Source organism: Perognathus longimembris, chromosome 2 (assembly GCF_023159225.1).
Source record: "Perognathus longimembris pacificus isolate PPM17 chromosome 2, ASM2315922v1, whole genome shotgun sequence".
In the NCBI taxonomy this organism is placed as follows: domain Eukaryota; kingdom Metazoa; phylum Chordata; class Mammalia; order Rodentia; family Heteromyidae; genus Perognathus; species Perognathus longimembris.
The window spans coordinates 81,978,169-81,998,331 of record NC_063162.1 but is presented as its reverse complement, the minus strand read 5'-3'; the positions used below and the strand labels follow the sequence as shown (position 1 = coordinate 81,998,331).

Here is a 20,163-nt window from a genome sequence, read left to right as displayed (position 1 = left end):
AACAGTGATTTAATCTTATCCATCTACCTAGGTGTGTCTTTTTTACTCTAAAGACTCTTGCATACTTTGGTTTTTCTTTAATTTTTTTTTTCAACTAGCAAGTTATAGGGTTTAAAGCATGGGCTACAGGAGGAAAAAATCTTCCTTTTGGGATTTTGGTGTTACCCTTCATTGCTAATTTCAGTTTTTATGTAATTTATGATGTATTCAAGAACCCCTAATTAGCCCATAATTGTATAACTTTGTTGGATAGGTGAAGCTTTGATTCATGCATACTTCATGTAGTGATCAAATCAAGGTACTAATAATATATGCATCACCTTATTGGCTCTTCTTTGGGCAAGAGCATTCCACGGCTTCTATTTAAATCTTCTACAGCAGATATATATGGGCACCAGTGGCTCACACCTGTAATCCTAGCTGCTCAGGAGGCTGAGATCTGAGGATTGTGGTTCAAAGCCACCTCTGGCAAGAAAGTCTTTGAGACTCTTATCACCAATTAACCACAGAAAAATCTGGAAGTAGTACTGTGGCTTAAAAGAGAGCGCTAGCCTTGAGCAAAAGTTGCTCAGGAACAGGCCAACGCCCAGAGTTCAAGCCTCAGAACCAGCAAAAAGCAAAGTGAAGCGAAGCAAACAAAACAAACAACAAAACGTTTGTAGTAGACACTTAGTTTTCAGTTTTTCAAGAACTATTTTTTTTCGGAATGAAAAGTGGTCTATATTTTTCATATGGCAAATTAGAGCCTTTTCAGTCTGAGGCAAGATTTGTCTAGGATCTCTGTCCTAGCATGTTGAAAATGAAAAAAGTCTTATAAATCTATTTACAGTATGTTTTCCTACATGTGCACAATGAAAATTGTAGACATAGAATTTATACTTCAATTTAGATAGTGAATATTACTTTAAGGACTTAGACACATCAAATAATTTAAAACTGATATTTGGTCTGATCAAATGTGATAAAATAGAATCTTGGAATTGTACCGCTAAAGTTTCCTTTAGACCTTACAATGGTGTTTAGATGTATTTACGGAGCCTCTGTGTTTTATCTGTACTACAGTCTTGAACTTTCAGTTAGTTCTAGATAATGAACTTGGAGTTGTTTGATTTGGAATCTGGCACGAAACCTGGATGTTGTGTCTGTTCCAAGGACCTTGAAGGTAAATCATATTAACTGCCTTTTGCTTTGGACTGGAAACTCAGACTTGGCTGGACATTAGACCTGGACCTAGGCCTAACCTTGGGCATGGAAGGTGATCTTTAAACTTGGAAATGGAATGGTCTAGTTTCTTAAGCATGACCTTAAATCTGAAATTTGGGCCTGTACCTTATTCTTGGACATTGAGCCTAGAACTAGACCTTGGACCTGTATGTGGGACTCTGTACCACTGTTCAATTCAAATCGAAATGTAAAATCGACTAATAATAGGGTGTGTTCACTGGCTTTTGCACCTCCACAGTATAGATTAACTTTAACATCTACCTCTACAGCATAGATTAATATCTGGCAAATATTACACCTAGTAAAACTCTATGCTCTTAACTTATCCTAGTGCTCAAATTGCTGTTATACTTGGGTGTCCCAGAAATTTAAATAAGTTATCCTACTTCTGAGGGCTTTACTAAGTTTAAATCAAATATCAACTACACTCTTGCAGGAACTGTAAACATAAAACAGAAGACATAAGTATATCTTACTTAACAATCAGAAATAGTGCCTTCCTGAAATTTCTCATAGTCATAATGCTGATTGCCTTAAAATACACCACCGTGGGTAGAAATGCCCTTAACCAGTGAATAATAAATACATGCAAAATTAATTTGTTTAATTAGTAATAAATTAAAGCTCAATGAAATATTTAGTATTTACATTTACATTAGGTCACTTCAATGAAAATATCATCTTCTTAATGACCTTCTTGCTTTATCCCAAAGACTTGATACTGGATCATCTGATTTACCCCATTTATAGGAGAAAGTAACTTCCATTGCTTTCAATCCTTTCTTAGGAAATTCTAGAGGACACAACCCTTTTCCTGGATTAGCTGGTTCCCTGGGGAATCTTCTGAATAAATAAGAAGGGAAGTTTACATATTTATGCGGATGGCCTGAACCAACACAAACCAAGAAGGAGACCAATGAAAGAGGAGGTATTGTATATCCATAGCTGATATCTCAAGATTGAGTATGAGACAGCAAGTTCAACATAGTTGGCTGACTTCAGAAAACATCTTAGCATGGGATTCCCTGCCCAATGGTTGACCTAACTTGCACATTTTTATGTACCAGTGTCTGTCTGGATATTGTCTATGATCTCCTCATGAAATTAAATGAATGGTGACAAGAATACTTGTTTTAATACTACCATTCTAAGATAAAGAATTTTTTAAATTTCTTGCCTCACAGCCATTCAAAATAAAACTTTGAGGTCATCCTAATATCTACATAGAGTCAAAGTCCTATGAGGGTCGCAAGTACTACTCTAGAATATCTCATACTTCAAAGTGTGAAATATTAGTGATAGAAGTCAAGGAATCCATTTCATGTTTGCACATGTACATTGCTGAGCTCTTGAATTTGGCATTCAATGACATTCAATGAAAATTTTATCTCCAGACTCAGGTTATGGGCCTCATAAAGCATTATAATGATGTATTTAAATTTATTTAAATTCAATTATGAAAAATGTGGTATATTTCAGTCACTGGTCATTTCATCAGCCATGAATAAAAGAGTTGACTCCACTTTTAATGTTTGCCTACTGACAGCTTTTTAAGCTTCCTCCTGTCTGTAGTTTGGCAAGCCATTAAGAAAGCTCATGAGATCCCTTTCATGGCACTGCAAAAAGTTCTTACCTTTCAAATCCTGGCCTCATCCCCTAACTATAATAACACCTCAAACCACTTACTATTCCAGGCCCTCCCAACTTCTTTAAAAGTATCTTTAGCTCATTTACTGCTTTTCTCAGAAAATTTCACTTTGTGAGTAAAACACTGTATATTTGACGTTTTGACATATGAGTCAGTTTTGTGGGGGACTTAATTCTGTATTCACACAAGAAGGACATGATATTAGGCACAAATTCTAGGCCTGAGCAAAGTACCAGAATCCAAGATCTTGGACTACTCTGAAACCTAAATCCTAAGCAAATCTAGGTTCAAGATCTACTTTCTATATCAGGTCCAAAGTAAGCCCAAACAGGATATTGACCTAAGTCTGAGATTTGAAGTTCAGATCTAAAACTCAGGTGGTGTAACTTCCAAGGCCCTAGTGTGACCAACCAGTGACTCAAGGTTATAGTCCTAGTTTCTCAGGAGGCCGAGTTCTGAGGATCATGGTTTGAGGCCAGCTAGGGCAGGAAAATTTGTGAAATTCTTATCCCCCCAATTAATCATCAAAAAGCAGTAAGTGGAGCTGAGGCTCTCTAGTGACAGTGCAACTCTGAACAGAAAAGCTAAGGGATTTCAAGCCCCAGGAGTTATAAAGAAGCAGAGCAAAGTCCCTTGTAAGATCTATATTTTAGTCCAGTTTCATGGCCAAGTTAAAGTTTGATGGCCAGATCATAGCATGTTCCAAAACCGAGATTTAAGATCCAGGTTACAGGTTTAAATCAAGTCCAAGTTCAGATTCAAGGTATAGGTATCAGACATCAGATATCAAAAGTCGATACCAAAATCTAGGTTTCAGGTTTGCATCTGCAGTTCTAGTACAGGGTCTGATTTCTACTTTTCATGTCTAGGTACAGCACTTGTATGAAGGTAAGTGTACAAAGACCACCACACTGAAACAGCTGACTTAGGACCAGGTTTAAGACCAAGACTGAAGTCAGTGTCTGTGGTAAAAGTATGGTTTTCAGTATCCAAAAGCAACAATTCTTTCCAATATAGAACCTCAAATTCTACATCAAAAGTCCTGGTTTACGGTTCATGTCAAAATAAAATTTCAAGACCAAGTTCTGCCACATCCAGTGCACTTGATTGCAAGGAGAAGATCCATTGTCAGTGTCAATTCACCACCTCCTTAATTCCACATGCTGCCTCGGAGCTACTTACCAACTATGTCGATTATCTAACAAACTCACTACCTTACCATTCGCTATCTGCAACCCACGTCAGCTCTTCTTCATCCAACTACGACTCATTGGAGAATATGCTAGAAGTACATTCTAAGCACACTAGAAGTGGGTCTCCTCCTTGTTGATATCTGTCACTAAGCACATACATCACATACCCCTTCCCCTGTCATCCTTGCCACACCCCTCACTACCTCCTTCCACCACACATGCTTGCTATGTACACCAAGTCTCCGCCCTCTCCCTGTCTACCCATGATGGCCTAATCCTTACCCAGTTCCTATTCAATGCCAATCCATTCACATCTACTTTATATCTATCTCCATGCCCATTCACTACCTTCATCCACTATAACTCATGCACTCAGTTCATATCCTCTACTCTATATTGTCACCACTCCCTAATTGTCTACTCACCACCAACTTCTATCCCTTACCCACTAATCACTGCCCCAAACGTAGTCATTACCTACTCCCTCCTTCACATCTACTCTTTATTTCAAATTTTCTGTGCATAATTGCTTCTTAATTCATTCTACCTATTTATGTATCCATCCATCCATCCGTCCATCCATCCATCCATCCATCCATGCATGCATGCATGCATGCATGCATCTACCAATCCTTTTATTTAGTATTTTAATAAGTAGTTAGTAAATGGAATTTAAGTTTGTTAGCTACAGATCGACTCTAACTAAAATCTCTGTACTTATTCATTTTAAGCTGCTGGTGAGTAAACCATAGACATATTTGTATACTAGAGAATTTCATATTGCACTCAAAAACTGTTCTTTTCATCTCTTATGTGAGTCTCAATATACACACTTGTCACTATATTTGATTTTGGTACCCTGTGTATTGTATATACATTTTTCTGAATTGGGGAAGGGGAGGGGAACTACAAATGGTGAGACAGAGGACAAAAGGTGAACCAATACAACAACAATATTCACAAGACAATAAGGTGGAAATGAACTTTACAACTTGGAGGGAGGACTGGAGGAGGGAAAGTGGGAAAAAATGAGGGAGTGGTAACAATGTTTAGCATGAAATGTACTCACTACCTTATGGATGTAACTGTAACCCCTCTGTATATCACCTTGACAATATGATTAAATTTAAAAATACACACACTCAGTATGTGGACAGAGATGAGCTCTTATGGTTGGCTGGAAATTCATGTATGATTCTATTGTGAATTTATTGAAATACTCAATCCATGCTAAAAATCACTAATAGAAGATGTCCTTTCATTCTATGATGACCTATGTTAGAACTTATTTGGATGATTATTTCTACATTCTGCCCTAACACATATTGTTAAGTATTATTAATCACTCAAGAGAGTTGAGGTGCAGTGAGAAAAAACTAAGCTGTGTCTCTTTTTTATCCCACAGATTGGTTTTAAAGTGAAATAGCCTGACCCAGATATAAAAATAGGTTTTTTCCTTTTCCTGGCTAGCTATCCAAGAATAAATTTACTGATTTCCTATTTATTTATTTATTTATTTATTTTTCCTAAAGGCTCTTTTGGACCATAGTAAATAAAATTTAGACAGCCTTTGGCTGAGAAGATCCAATCTATTAGGCAGTAGTTTATTGACATAATTGTGTCCAGTAAAAGTTCTCTGTGTTAATTCTCTCTTCTTCACAGATAATGCAATATCCCACTGGTGGTTGGCCTTTCTTGTGAGAGGGTTATTGTGTTCTTGACTTCATTGCAGTGGTTTATCTGCAAGCAAAACATGTAAGCGTTAGGTTCATTTAAGATAGTTGAGTTAATGGGAGTTGGTTTCCCTTACATGTGTTTTAAAAGATCCTTTCTGAATGTGGGTATTAGAGGAAAGGGGAATGGTGGATATTGTTAAAATACTTTATGTACATATGTAAAAAAGGAACAATGCAGCTTGTTTGAGACTGGCTTGGGAAGAGAGGAGAGAGGATGAGGGAGAATGATAAACAGAGAGGGTGAGTCTAATCAAGGCACATTGTATATGCATATGGACATGTTAAAATGAACCCCCCTTTAACAACCAATTGATGCTAATAAAGAATGTGGGAATAAAACAAAAATAAGGGAAACAAACAAGTGTTTTAAATAAAATAACAAGTCCTCAAATTTGACAAAACCAATCATTGTTGGTTCCTTTATCATGCACCTGTTTGGAAGTTTCTTAGTGTCTCATAATTGTGTAATTTGGTGATTCATTCAGTCACTTTGTAATTCATTCACAGCACACCTGCCCAATGGTTTCATCCTGTATTTTCAATAAACGTAGCCACTTCAAAGCACAGTCACTGCAGGTGTGCCTCTGTGTTTCAGCTATACCCTACCCACTAAGTACTAGAAGAAAAGACAAAACTCTTTGGATGGTGGTATGCTATTGCAAAAATATTTATAGCATACAACACTTTATTTTCATCTTACAATTTATAAAGAAGATCCAGGTAAATTTCTGACAATCTGTACTTCTAAACCACACCAGCCAATGGAATTGTTGAAAACTGATTAGTAGAGTCAGAGTGCTTTTATTTGACAAAGGGTTAAGAGAATGAATTAAATGTTTTATTTAGCTTAGAAAATTAAGAGTTACTTACTTGGGTCTAGGGTGTCCCAGCTTTCCTGGTACTAATGGTTTTGGGTTTTCAATGGTAAAACCAGATAGTTGGTTTCCTATATCCTACACTTTGTCTTCAATCTCCATCTTATCCTCTTACCTGATAAACACTGTCACCATGGAATTCACTTTACAAACAAAGCTGACCAAAGTAAAATGTAAGTAAAGGTCCTCAATGCAGTCATTCATGGGGTGAAAATCATTGTGTAGTTCCTTCCATTAATTCTGATAAAGGTCTGTGCCTCCCTATGGACTTCTTCTTCCTGATGTGAGCTATGATATTTGATATGGCTGTACTAATACTAGAAGGTGTGGTGACTTTTTTCCTGTGTCTTCTGTACTAGTTCTGCCTGCACAGAATTAAATTTTTTCTGCCTAACAGAATCTCTTCTAACTTGAAACTTAGTGTACTCAAGAAACTTCCAGAAACTCTTTGTTTTTTTTTTTTAGTATTGTTGTTTCATTTTGCATTTTCATGCTGAAATACAAGTAAAAAACTTGAAAATTGATTGTTGAAAAATTTGTCAACTGAAAAAATCTTTCTAAATATCCTTAACAAAATCATTTATTTCCTTGCCCCCCCCCCCACATGCACACACATTGTTTTTGAAATAACAGGTTACCCTTAGCTTTATTGGGTAAAGATGGCAAATAAAATTGTATATATATATAAAATACACAAAAAATGTGAGATCAATATATTGTGAAATGATTACTTCAAGGAAGCCAATTAACCCAGCCCTATCCTTGCACAGTTAGTATTTGTGTGGGGGTAAAACATTTTAATATTTTCTGGCTCAACAAATTTCAAGTATACAACACAGTGTTATTACTATAGTCACTATGCTGTTTTTTATGTCCCCAGAACATGTTCATCCTAGAACTGAGAGCTTATGCTTGGGGCCAACACCTTATCTCTTTGCGCAATTTTTCAGGCTCTTGCCAGGGATTCTGATTCAACAGATCATGGAAGGCCCCAAATCTACATTTACAACACACTTTAGGAAATCTTTTGAAAATCAATGTTTGAGTCAAACATTGTCGGTGGAAGAACTCCCTGGTGGATTTCCTGATTCTGTCCTCCACCTTCCCCATGCCCTGCACAATTTTCATTTCCTCTGTCTTTCATCAGCTCAAGGGTGCTGCTAAAGGGTGGTGTTAGGCACGCTGAAGACTCCAGAGAAAAGCTGATGCCTGTGCTATCCTTTTATAATCTGTTACTTCACATATCAGAGAGCTTATTTCAAAATTTTACTTTTTATTCACTCTCCAAAAAGAACACATTTATCGGATTAACTCGGAAGCTGAAGTCCATTTAGATTCAGTGTTCCTCCCTCTATCCTCAATGACTTTTTCCTGGGTCTGGCAAGGATAAGTAGGGCAAAACAGAATTTGTCCCAAGTAGCTGCTAGCTTTGAGCTACTCTTGATGGCCTCTGTGAATTGAGTTCAAATTTAATAAAATGCTTATGAAACTCCTGAAGTGCTTTTATTTCTTCTTTTGAAAAGAATGGCCAAGGTAGGAATAAGAGAATATACCGTGAAGCTAACCATAAGGAATGGAAATGTGCCTCTCTAAACAAGCTCCTGTTACCTTATTGGTAGAATTGCAAGCCATGGGGAACTTTCCCCAGGATTTCATCCACCATGGAAGACAGGAAATAGTTATGGGGTTTGCTGAAGAAGGATTTCTTGTGTTTCTTCCTGAGGAGAGATAAATAAGGACTTTGATGACTTGGAATTTTTCTTTTCATGGTTCATATGGTAGGAAATGCAAATATAGAACAGCTGAAAAAAGGTTTAAAATTAGAATAAGGAGTGATTTATTTACTGATTCATATTTCTTATGCAAAATAATCAGAAAAAAATTGAAATAGCTCTTAGATTAAAGAGAAAATTAAAACATATCTATAGCCTGGTGAGAAAATAAAATTAATGAGAAGACTATTTAAATATGTATGGATTACATCAAACTCTAAAGCTTGAAATTCATTTGTTTTGAAGTTTAGAGATGAACTAAATGAAGCAAGTAGTCAATTTAATATATTAGAATAGGAAAGCAGATTCTGGGCAAGATAGAAGAGTAAGTTCATGCTTTGGTGGATCCCACACTCACTTCTCAAAAGAGGACTAGCTAACCCATAAAAAGAGAACACAGGAATAAGGGTGGTGATCAAGGCTGCAGGGCTAGGAGTGGACTGTGGTTGAATACCACTCCAGGGGTTAGCACCTGTGGGTAAAGGGGGATTATAGTGCCCATTAAGATTGCTGATTCTTGTGATAGGTTGACAACATGAAGCAAGAGAGAAGTCAACTTCCTTACTAATGAAAGAAAACAACAACATATCAAATCTGGTTAAAATATTGAAGGGAAACTTTTGGTTTAAGATAGCCACTGGACAATGACCTAATTTGGTGTCCACATCTGGACCAGCCTGCCCACTGGCTCAGTGTACAAAGTCCATTGATCTTGATGTGCACATTTGTTTTGCAAGCTTGTGCCAGATGGACCAAATGAAACCACAGAATCATTGCATATGAGGAAAGAAGCACAGAAACTAAAAAAGAGACTAAAAATAAAATGTAAAACAAAACAAAACAATTCGTGTAATATAATTTTGCAAACAATTTAAAATGTCTGAAATATTAATAAGATCACATAAGACAAAAATATAACAATTAAGTATTAATTTTTTTCCAGAGAGAACTATTTGGAAATGGGACCCAGGAGCTTACACCTGTATTCCTAGTTACTTGGGAGACTGAGATCTGAGAATTGAGGTTCGAAGCTTGCTAGCCTGGGAAAACCGATCCTTGAGACTGTTATCTCAAAAAGCTGCTAAGCACAAAAAGCTGGGAGTGGAGATGTGGCTCAAATGATAGAATGCCAGCCATGAGCAATAAAGCCAAACAAGAGAATGAGACCCAAAGCTCGAGTCCTAGTACTGGCACACATGCACATACTCATAAGCACATGCGCGTGCACACACACACACACACAGACTATAAACAAATCAGACAAAAACCTTACCTAGACTAGCTCAACAAATAGTCACAATATTTACATTAATAAGGCTAAGGTGTTATAGAAAGGAGCAGCATATATTAAATGTGAAAATATGTTAATAAAAACATTAGCCAAGTAATAAAAACTAAAAATGGGAAAATGTACAGGAGAATCAATTATAGTCTTACACACAAAAGTTTTTATTTTAAAGCTACATCAGCAATTTTGGACTAGGTACATGAAAACAAATCTATACCTGACATGTAATAAAATATAGAATAGAAGTCTTCTGTGGCTCTTGAGAGAGAAGTGGATAATCCACTAAAAAACAAACATCACAGGTAGCATTGGTGGCCCTGGCCCACGGGGACAATCCTTTCAGAGTGCAGTTATAGCTGATTTACCTGTATTCTCAACAGGCACAGGTAGCAGGATGACAAGACTGAAAATTGAGTTGGCTCCTCAATCCCATTTTAAAGTGTGTTCAGAGAAGGCAGCCTTTTCCTTTCTCAAAATAAGCAGGCCTTTGATGTTTGTGAGCACTCATACATCAGTGAAAAGTTTGATAGTCACTTTAGGGTACAAAATGTATTTTCAAACCGATACCTAGAGTATCTCATCATTTGCCATAATTGAAGCTCTTCCTTGCCTTTAAACCAATGAAGCTCATTCTTGTGTCAATGCAGGCATGGGATTGTGGGAAGGAACATCTCACAGATAGCAAGGCTATCCTTGCACTTGCTGGGCCTTACCAATGGCAATGTTTGATACAGACTGATTCTCATGACTTCAACCAACTTGACTTCTGTGTTTTGTTTGGTTATCTTTCTTCATAGATACTCTCTTTCCTGCAAGATGCCTTGACCTCTGTGGCCTCTAACTTCTACAAATGCAGTGCTGATGCCCCATTTTTCATCTGGAGCCCTGTGCAAGCAGGCCAGTGCTCTCAGGGGTGCAGTCATGGGTTTCATGGGTAATGTTCAGCTTTCTTGTTTGCCTACCAGATAGCTGGCTGCTCCTGAGAGTGGCACCTGTCACTCCTCTGTTAGTAGAATGCCTGCAAGTCTCTAGCTCTTTAGATGTCACAGACACGACTAAGTAACTAGCCTACTGTGTCACCACACTTAGATAAGGTATTAAATTCTCCAGATGATCCCACTAGAGTGACTAGGAGATGGGATTACTTCACTCCACCATGGGAAAGGAACTCACAGCACACATCTTCCCAGGTGACATCAGGGTGGTGTTTAGACAGGCTGAGTCATTTCCTGTAACAACACATCCTGGAAGCTCAGCGCTGGTGACTCACACCTGTAATACCAGCTATTCAGTAGGCTGAGATCTGAGGATCATGGTTCGAATCCAGTCCTGGCAGAAAAGTCCATGAGACTCATCTCCAATAAACTTCCTAGAATAAGCCAGAAGTAGTGCTGTGGCTCAAATGATAGAGAGCTAGCCTTGAGCAAAAGAAGCTTAAGGCTAGTACCCTGGCCTTGAGTTCAAGCCCCAGGACTGGAAAAAAAAAATAACTTGAAGGGTATGGATAAAATGTATACAGACTATTTTTCAGGGCTTCCTTAGATTCTAATGTGTGCATCCCATACTCTCTTGTCTGTCATTACATAATTTATTTTTGATTACCATATATTACTTATACATATTAGTGGGGTTCAGTGTATTATTTTTACACTTGCATACAATGTGCACTGATTCAATGCAAATTCTTTATATTCAGTGGAAAGTCTTTTATCCTTGACCCCATACCATTCTCAATTTTTATTCTTCATTGCTCTTTTCTTAAGGTCAAATGTGTTTAGCTTCTATATGTGAAAAAATAATCTATTGTTTTTCTGTTTTTCTTGTTTTGTGGCCTATTTCACTTAATACTGTGTACTCTCGTTATTTCCTGTACATTTATATCTTATGGCTAAGTAGTATATATTACTACATATTAATTGTATATATTACATACTATATATATATGTGCATACATAAAATATAAATGTAATATATAAATATAAGAAATATGTATACACACAGAGGAATTGAACTCAGGGATTAGCAGTTGTTAGGCAAGCTCTCTACCATCTGAACCATACCTCAACTTACTATGTTTTCTTTATCTGTTCATCTGCTAATAGGCACCTAGGCTGATTCCATAGTTTAGAGATTTCTGAATAGTGCTTCAATAATCATGGGTGGGAAGGTACTGCTTTGATGTACTGGTTTAATTTCCTTTGGGTATAGACCTTGGAGTGGAATATCTATAATGGCTGAAATAATTCACAAAGACTATACAAACACGATAAAAGTTTCTTTTTCTCCACAACTTTGCCAGTGTGTGTGTGTAAACCTTTTTAAGTAGGCTGAGATGGCACTGTGGCATCTCATTGTAATCTTTGATTTGTGCTTCCCTGAAGGAATTGTTTTTTGAAAAAAAATGAACATTTTTTTCATCTGTTTTTGGCCATGTGTAGCATCTGGATTTCCACTTTTGAGAAGTTTGTATTAAGGGATTTGCAGTTTCTTGAGCTTTTCCCAAACCTGCTCAGAGTGGTGAATAAACACACACACACACACGCATGAGTGCACACACAAAATATACATACTTACATACATACATAATATGTATGTATGTATGTGTGTATATATATATATATATATATATATATATATATTCCCAGAATACTTGTAATGTATAAACTGACTTGATATTGGCTGCTTCCGCTCAGGTTTGGGTATACTGAACTGCATGTACATGAGGCTTTGCAGTGCAGATACCTCTGTCTCACACTGTTTATATCATGTCTATGAACTTGACCTAGGTTGTGGCCCTGTCACCTTTCTTCACTTTTATGGCTAGGAAGTATTCTTCTGTATGGATATTCCACTATGCATCTGCACTCTGGCTAGTGGGAATGCCGTTAGCTTCTTGTTATTGGTGGTTATGTGTACTTCTGCATGTGTGTGTCAGATGATGGGTAAGGACCCAGAAGGGGATGTGCCCTGTCCATGGACAGCCATGTTTCTTTTTCAAGTTTAAGAAAACTGTCCAGCAGTCTTCTTTATACCCCATTGACAATGAGTACTGGCCATTTCCTCTCCAATTTTCTACCTTAGTTTTATAAGAAAAAGAAAATTCTAGGAACTAAACAGTTTTTACTTCTATAACAAATGTAATTTAACGTTGCTCAAATGAATAGATAGCTCCTTAATGTTGATGCCAGTCCTTCATGATGGGGCGATGGCATAAGTTGCCCCTGTGTCTTGCTTTTTAATGAAGTTTTCATAAATTCTAGGAAAAGTCCATCAAGACATGAAGATGTGGTTGGCTAAATATATGTCAGCTTTTATGAATACTCTGAGTTGAATTGTGGCTCCACATAAAATGTTAAGTTCCTAAATTTGATCTTGTGATTGTGAGATTATTCACAAGAGAAACGGAGTGTAATCTTTGTAGATGTATTCCATACTATCTAGAATACAAATACATATAGACTCTGGAGCAGAGTGGGCCCTAATCCAATGACCAGTTCTCATAAGGAGAAGAGATGCCAGGCACCAGTGGTTCATTCCTGTAATTCTAGCTACTCAGAAGGACAGGAAAGGGCAGGAAAGTCCATGAGACTCTTATCTCCAATTAGCCTCCAGAACACCTGACCTTGCACTGTGGCTCAAGAGGTAGAGCACTAGCCTTGAGCTAATGAGCTCAGGGACAGTGCTCAGGCCCAGAGTTCAAGCCCCATGACTGACCAAAAACAAAACAAAAAAATAAGAAGAGATTTGCCATTGGCTCATGGTTATAATCCTATCTACTTGGAGGCTGAGGTCTAAGGATAATGGTTTCAAGGCACCAGCCCAGGCAGGAAAGCTAGAACCAGAGCTGTGGCTCAAATGGTAGAGCACCATCCTTGAGCAAAATTGGGGCCAGATGCTGAGTTCAAGCCCCAGTACTTATATAGAAGAAGAAAAAAGAAGAGAGAAGAAGAAAAGGAAAAGAAAGAGGAGGGGGGAGAAGAGGAGGAGATTTGGAATGTCAACTTGACTAGGCCATGAGGTTCAAATACTTAAGGAAACATCATTCTGGATATTTATGTGAGGATGACTTTGGATGAGAATGCCAATTCAGTTGGAAGGCTGACTAAAGGGCAATGCTCTTCCTAATTGTGGACAGGTCTCCTCTAACCAGACAAAGGTCTGTATAGAACAAAAGGGATAACTCTTCTATGAGTAAGATAATTGCTCTTGCCTGATGGCCTTTTCACTGTGACATCAGCTTTTCTTCTTGTGTTCTGAACGGAAACTTTAGCGCCTTCTTAACTCTGAAACTTTGGATATGAACTTCTATAATCTTTTCTTAGTTGAGTCTCAGGACTTTGGATATGCTTTTTCCAGCTTACCAACTCATTCTGTCGCTCTTGACACTTACCATTTCTATAGTAGTATGAACTTTTCCTTATGATGTCTCCTTGTTTCTCTGGAGAATTCTAATGCCCCAGGGAAAGATGAAAATATATATCAGAGTGTTGTAACTTAGAAGAAAAAGGACCACTGGGTGCTGGTGGCTCATACCTATAATTCTAGCTACTCAGAAGGCTGAGATCTGAGGATTTTGGTTCAAAGTCATCCCAGGTAAGAAAGTATCTGATACTCTTATCTCCTTTTAACCAGCAAAAGCTAGAAATAGAGCTGTGTCTCAAGTGCAGAGTGTCATTCTTGAGCAAAAAAGCCAAGGGACAGTGCCCAAATTTTCAGTTCAAGCCCCAGTACTGGCACCTGAAGAAGGAGGAGGAGAAAGTAGGAGGAGGAGAAAAGAAAAAAGACTACCCAACAAAGAGTTTCTGGTAGAAACCACCTTGCCAGATCCTGGATTGCAAACTTCTGGCCTCGGAATTATGAGAGAATGAATTTCTGCTGTTTTCTGCCACACAGTTTGTCATAATTTGTTAAAAACTAAAAACTAATACAGTATTTTTGCTCAGCAAGTCCTGGAAATCTCTGTGGATGTGGCTGGATTTATGGAGTGAATAAACAAGTAGTTCCCAGCTTTCTTCCTCCCCCTACTCATGAAGTATTTGAATTTTCTACCAGATCTCCTCCCATGAAGACAACTCAGTTGATGTTTTCAAACCACATCACCAGACATTGAGGAAGTCCCTGCTCAGAGATCATGACTCCACTCACAGCTAGCAGAGGCGGTATCTAGACAGACAGGAACACCTCCTGCAGTGGTACATGGTGAGATCCAGTCCCAAGGAGTGGAATGTGGTGATGGTGGTGGTAGCAAGAAGAACATCCTCTCCTAAAACCACTGGTAGATTCTAAGGGAGAACTCCTGGCTTCTAGTGCTATGACAATTCCTAGGCCCTGTCTTTAGCTCCTTCCAACATTGCACACAGACCTCATGGAGGTCACCTGAACTACATGGCTCCGCTAGTGTGCCATCTCTGGCTAAGCCACACACAGACCTCCTAAAAGATCACTGATTCAACTCTTGATTTGGGAGAACAGCCTCAGAACATGATTCAAGAAGCACAGAGTAGGCACAGATGGGGAGAACAGGAGGCAAGAATGGACCCTAGCTTTGGCTGCTGCCAAGACAGAGTAGCAGGAACGTTGTCTCTAGAAGCATAATTGTGTTGACCACTCACTAAACCACTCTTGGCATTATCATCCTCTTGCTAAAAGGGGGCTGTATTCTTGGTTTTCATAATGGCTTTGAAAATGCATGAGACACTAAGTGCACTGGGGTTAGATTCTAGAAGCAAAGTCTCATGTGGAAATGAATGGTCAATGATGTGAGATTGGGTTGGGCCTATTGTTTGCTCTCAAAAGCTGTAAGGTTTATTTCCTTTTAAGTGATATTTTAACTGAAACCTAAGAATTTTAAATGATTATGAAGTATCGTGTGATGTTTTGACATACATACACACTGTGAAATGTTCAGATCAGAGTAATTGCAGCTATGCTCAAAATTCTTGTTTCTTTCTGGCAAAAGGATTCAAAGTCTTTCCTTATAGCAATACATACTCTGTTATTGCTATTCAGGTTCACCCTCCTGTGAACACCAGAACTTATTTCTCCCTTTAAGATTTAAAGCAAGCCAAGATAGTTTCAAAATAGTTTGGTTTTGTGATAACCACATCTATTAAGGTTATATCATTTTTATCCTATATTTTTGGCTACTTAAGGAGGTAAAAATAATACTCTTCTGCTCTAATTTGCATTTCTGTTTTGTATTTGGGGTCATTTTTTTAAGGTTGTATTTACTAGTTTTAAACCTCCGTACAATTTCAAATATTTTACTCTCTTGCAAATATCCTCCCATGAGTTGTCAATATTTTATTTATTTATTTATTTATTTCAAGAACTGACCAATGAATATTTGCCAGAATTCTGCAATGACAAAACTCAGTAGATGTGATTTTTAGCACAGATTTAGTATAACTGGGTGGACATAAAGAATGACATGCTGGTTTTACATCAGTCTTTAAATCACTAACTTAATTACATACCAATTTTAATAAGCTTTATGTTAAAAGAATTCAATGGCGGACTCCTCAGGACTCAGCCCTGGGAAGCTTTCTGGGGCTTTCCACCTCTGCCAGGTTGAAGGGGAAAAGAGCACAGGGAGGAAGAGCAATTGAGTCCTGATACATAAAGGACTTTGGCTGCCTGAAGGTGGGAGGAAGGCCCCCTTGCTCCACAAGGGCAGAGACGATAGCGGGTCAGCAGGATCCTGTGCAAACTGCATGCAGTTCTCTGTGCTGGAAGGCCACAGCTGGGCCTTGCTTCACCGAGACCTCAACCTGGATCTGTCTGCCATCCACGACTCAAGCATGCTGAGAAAGACTCTACCACTGGACAAGATTCCATGTCCAAGAAAGCCAGGTCAGCTGCCCCTGGCACCCCACAGAGAAAGAGCCCAGATCTTCAGGAGACACTGGACATGATGAGTTACAGACATTGCGCTATCCATGGAGATCAAGGACAACGTGGCGCACATGGAGGAGTCAAGCGGCCTGTGGCTGTCGGTGCTGTGCCAGGAGCAGGTGCAGACTTAAACAGGCAAGAGCATCTGCCTGGAGCCCTCCCAGGAGTAGACCTTACACTTTATCTTAAGAGAATTCAATACATGCTCATATCATCTTCTTCCTATATTTGTTTCAAGTTCCATTTGCGGGCAGGTAAGAGTCGCTTCAGGCAAATACAGAACAGTTTCCACATATCAGCTTCACTAACCCTGCACATAACCTGGCCAGGGCCCAGAGTCCTGCAGCACACATAAAAACCTGCAGGAGTACTCCAGGTCCCAGTGCAGCAGCATTCTACACAGCAGGCAATAGCTGCCCTATTGTAGAGCTCTACAGCTCTAGCCAGCCTCAAAGAGGAAGCCACAGGTTAACTCTCTTCCTTTTGTCTGTCCACGTGAATAAGACAAGAACGAGATTCCACAACTTTACTGATCCTGATTAGCAGGATGCAGAAACCAATTACATTGCCTGCCATTGGACTAGGAATCTGGGAAAATTGTCAGTGTCCTCTCTTGCCTCTGCTCTGGGATAGGAGATTGCTAAACCACAGTCAGTACACCCATCTGATGAAATGAAGCCCATGGGGCCACTAGACTTTATGTTGGGCAGGCATCCAGGGCTCCTTTGGCAGAGGCAGAAAACCCATGTCCTCCCTGAAATAGCTCAGGCTTTTTCTTTGAAGACACAAAAGCAGGAGCACATTAGAAGCCCACAACTGTTGCGAAGTTCCTCACTCAAACAGAGTGACATCAGTTTTCACCATGCTATGGATGGCAGAACCCCAATTTTGTTGTAGTGGCATTTGAACTCAGGACCTCAGGCTTGCAAGCCAAGCGCTCTACCGCTTGAGTCACATCTCTAGTCCATTGAGTAACTTTTCCCTTTTACAATCTAGATCATTAAGTTCTTCCCCACCTATACCTAAGATACTCCACAGATACCTAAGAGTGCTGTTTGTCTATTTGTTTTACATACTCCTAAAGACAAAAATGTCAGGAAACAAAAAGGAAAAAAGTGCTCAAGCAGTCACCACTTAATGCTGAGAACATACATGCTTTTAAGAGAAAAACCACAGCAAAACTTTTCTAAACAGGATTTTGATCCTGAAAACAGTCCTCTAAGGCAAGAGCAAACACCTTAAGAAAAACATGGAACATTTCCTCTCTACTGATTTAACCCCAGAACACCTACATAAATAATATCAACAGTTTAAAATGTACAAAAAAATTATAGTACCCTTAGTGTTTAAGCCATAAAACCAATCTTTGGTTTCTACAGTACAAAAAGAAAAGCATGTGATGTGCAGAATAGAATTCAAAGTCAGTTGTAGTGACTAACAGTCAAGAGGAGGCAGTTGGGAACCCTGCTGTGATTTGCCAAGCAGGAAGGTAAAGTGCTGCCTACCGCAGGTACTGGGACCCAGAGTCACTCATTGGTGGGCAGGAAAGAGAGGGACATCTCTAATGGCAACCAAATTCACAGTGGCTCGGGTATAACTTCCGGAGCTAAAGCTAAGGTAGTTTTCAGTAAAGATCGTTCTCCTGGAGAGCATGGTCAGCATGTGGTTGAGCCGAGACCTGATGCCGGTCAGGTGATGCTGTTGCTCTTGATTCAAGTTTCTCAGCGAGTCCCTCAGGCATAGATCCAGGTGTGGGGTGCCCAGGTAATTGGGGTACCCCGGATTGTGGAGGTCGGTGGTTCTCAGGGAAGTGTGGGAGCCAATGGAGCTGGCCACAGAACCTTGGGAAGACAGCGAGGAGGATGACTTCAAACTGGATGACCTGGACACAGACATCTTTGACAAGGTGACCCGTCTTTGGACTGGGATCCGTGGGAAGGGAGGCAGCTGTCTTCAGTGTCCGTCTGCGTGGTGGCTTCCCTGGCCCACAGCACAGTCTGGGAGCTCACGGCCCTGGTGGCCTCCGCGGTCTGGGTCCCCACACAGGCAGTGCTGGAGCTGGTCTGCGTCCCCGCCTCACTCATGCTCACCGCGGCCAGCTCCTCTCCTGGCTCAGTTTGGGTGGAGACATGGACCCCCTGGCTGCCTTCCAGCTCGTCCTGGCGGCTGTGCAGGTAGTCATCCTCGCTGATGGTGGAAGCCTCCGAGTCCTGGCGCCGAGCATCCTCCCCGGCACACACAGGCGCCCCGGGGCCCAGGGGTGTCTTCTTGGGCGTGCTGGAGAGTTTGTCCAGGCGCATGTGCAGCAGGTTGTCCAGCGTGAGCTCCTTGGATAACGGCCTCTGGTCTGCCAGGTGGTCAAACCGGCCGTGGAACCGGAAGTTGGATAGCAGTTTGGAGCTGATGGTCTTTGATTGGGCGTATAGGATCCGGAATTCCAGATCAAAGTGTTCAACCACTTGGCCGGACAGAATTACCAAGTTACTGCTATTTAATTTGCTATCAGTCCATGTAAAACTGTAAGAGCCTGTGGCCACTCGAATGCCATCAATCAGCGTGAACTTTTCATGAACTTTCCCAAAAATTTTGGTTCCTGACCTTGCATAGTAGATGCTAACTGTAACAGTCCGCACTGTCATCAGCTTTTCCTGCTCAGGATGTACTTTCAGATCCATGCACATGTCCAGAAAGTGGGGCAGCTGAGCCTGGTCCAGAAGGATGTACACGGCCACTCTCTGTTTACTGCATATTTCCTGCAGGTCTCTGAAGATGTCAATGTCTGTAAACACATCCATCACCACGGCAATCACCTCTCGCGCGGAGCGCAGCTGTTGGCGCAGCGCATCTTTACAGCCATAGGGGCCGCCGGCGCCCGCGCCGCGGGGCTGGAAGTGCGCCTCGACGCGCGTGGCGCCCCTGTATGCGCCCCGGTAAAAGGAGGGCCAGCCGAGCTCCAGCAGCGGCGGCTCCAGGTCCGACTGCTCGGGAAAGTATGTGCCCGAGGAGCAGTCTTGCGACGAGCCGAATGAGTCCTTGGCAGCCGCCGCCGCCGCGCCCTCCCCGCCAAGCCGCATGGTCGCGCGCAGCACGTCCTGCACCTCGTCGGGATTCAGGAAGCGGTCCAGGCGCTCGCGCCGCAGGAACGCCTCGAAGGCCTCGGGGCCGCCCGCCACCAGCTCCACCAGTGCCAGGCGCCGCGCCTCGCAGAACAGCTCGGCAGGGTTGGGCGGCCAGCACAGGGGGAGGCAGGCGGCGGGCAGCTCGTCCGGGACCTCGAGCCGAAAAGCCATAGCGATGGCAGTCCGCGACCACACTTGCTCGAGTTGTCAATATTTTATATTCAAGTATGTTGGTTTATCCCTTTGTGATTTCTTCAATTACTTCAAGTCAGATTGATATAAATCTGATAAATATTCTACCTTGTAGATTGTCTTTTTAGAATGTTGAAGTTTTCCATTTTTTTCCCTGTGAGCCATTTTGTTTGGTATCGCTTTAAAGCTATTGAGTTATATTTCCGTATGTACTTGGTGTTT

At 40.5% G+C, this 20,163-nt stretch overlaps 1 protein-coding gene across 1 annotated transcript; it reads right to left on the bottom strand.

The window, feature by feature from the left end:
* Positions 1 to 18,130: 18,130 nt before the first annotated feature.
* LOC125345775 (protein FAM83D-like) lies at positions 18,131 to 19,920 on the bottom strand. The gene is given in 2 exon segments (XM_048337809.1): positions 18,131 to 18,534; positions 18,537 to 19,920. Coding segments are annotated over 2 exon segments (1,758 nt in total). The 3' UTR covers positions 18,131 to 18,160.
* Positions 19,921 to 20,163: the final 243 nt, after the last annotated feature.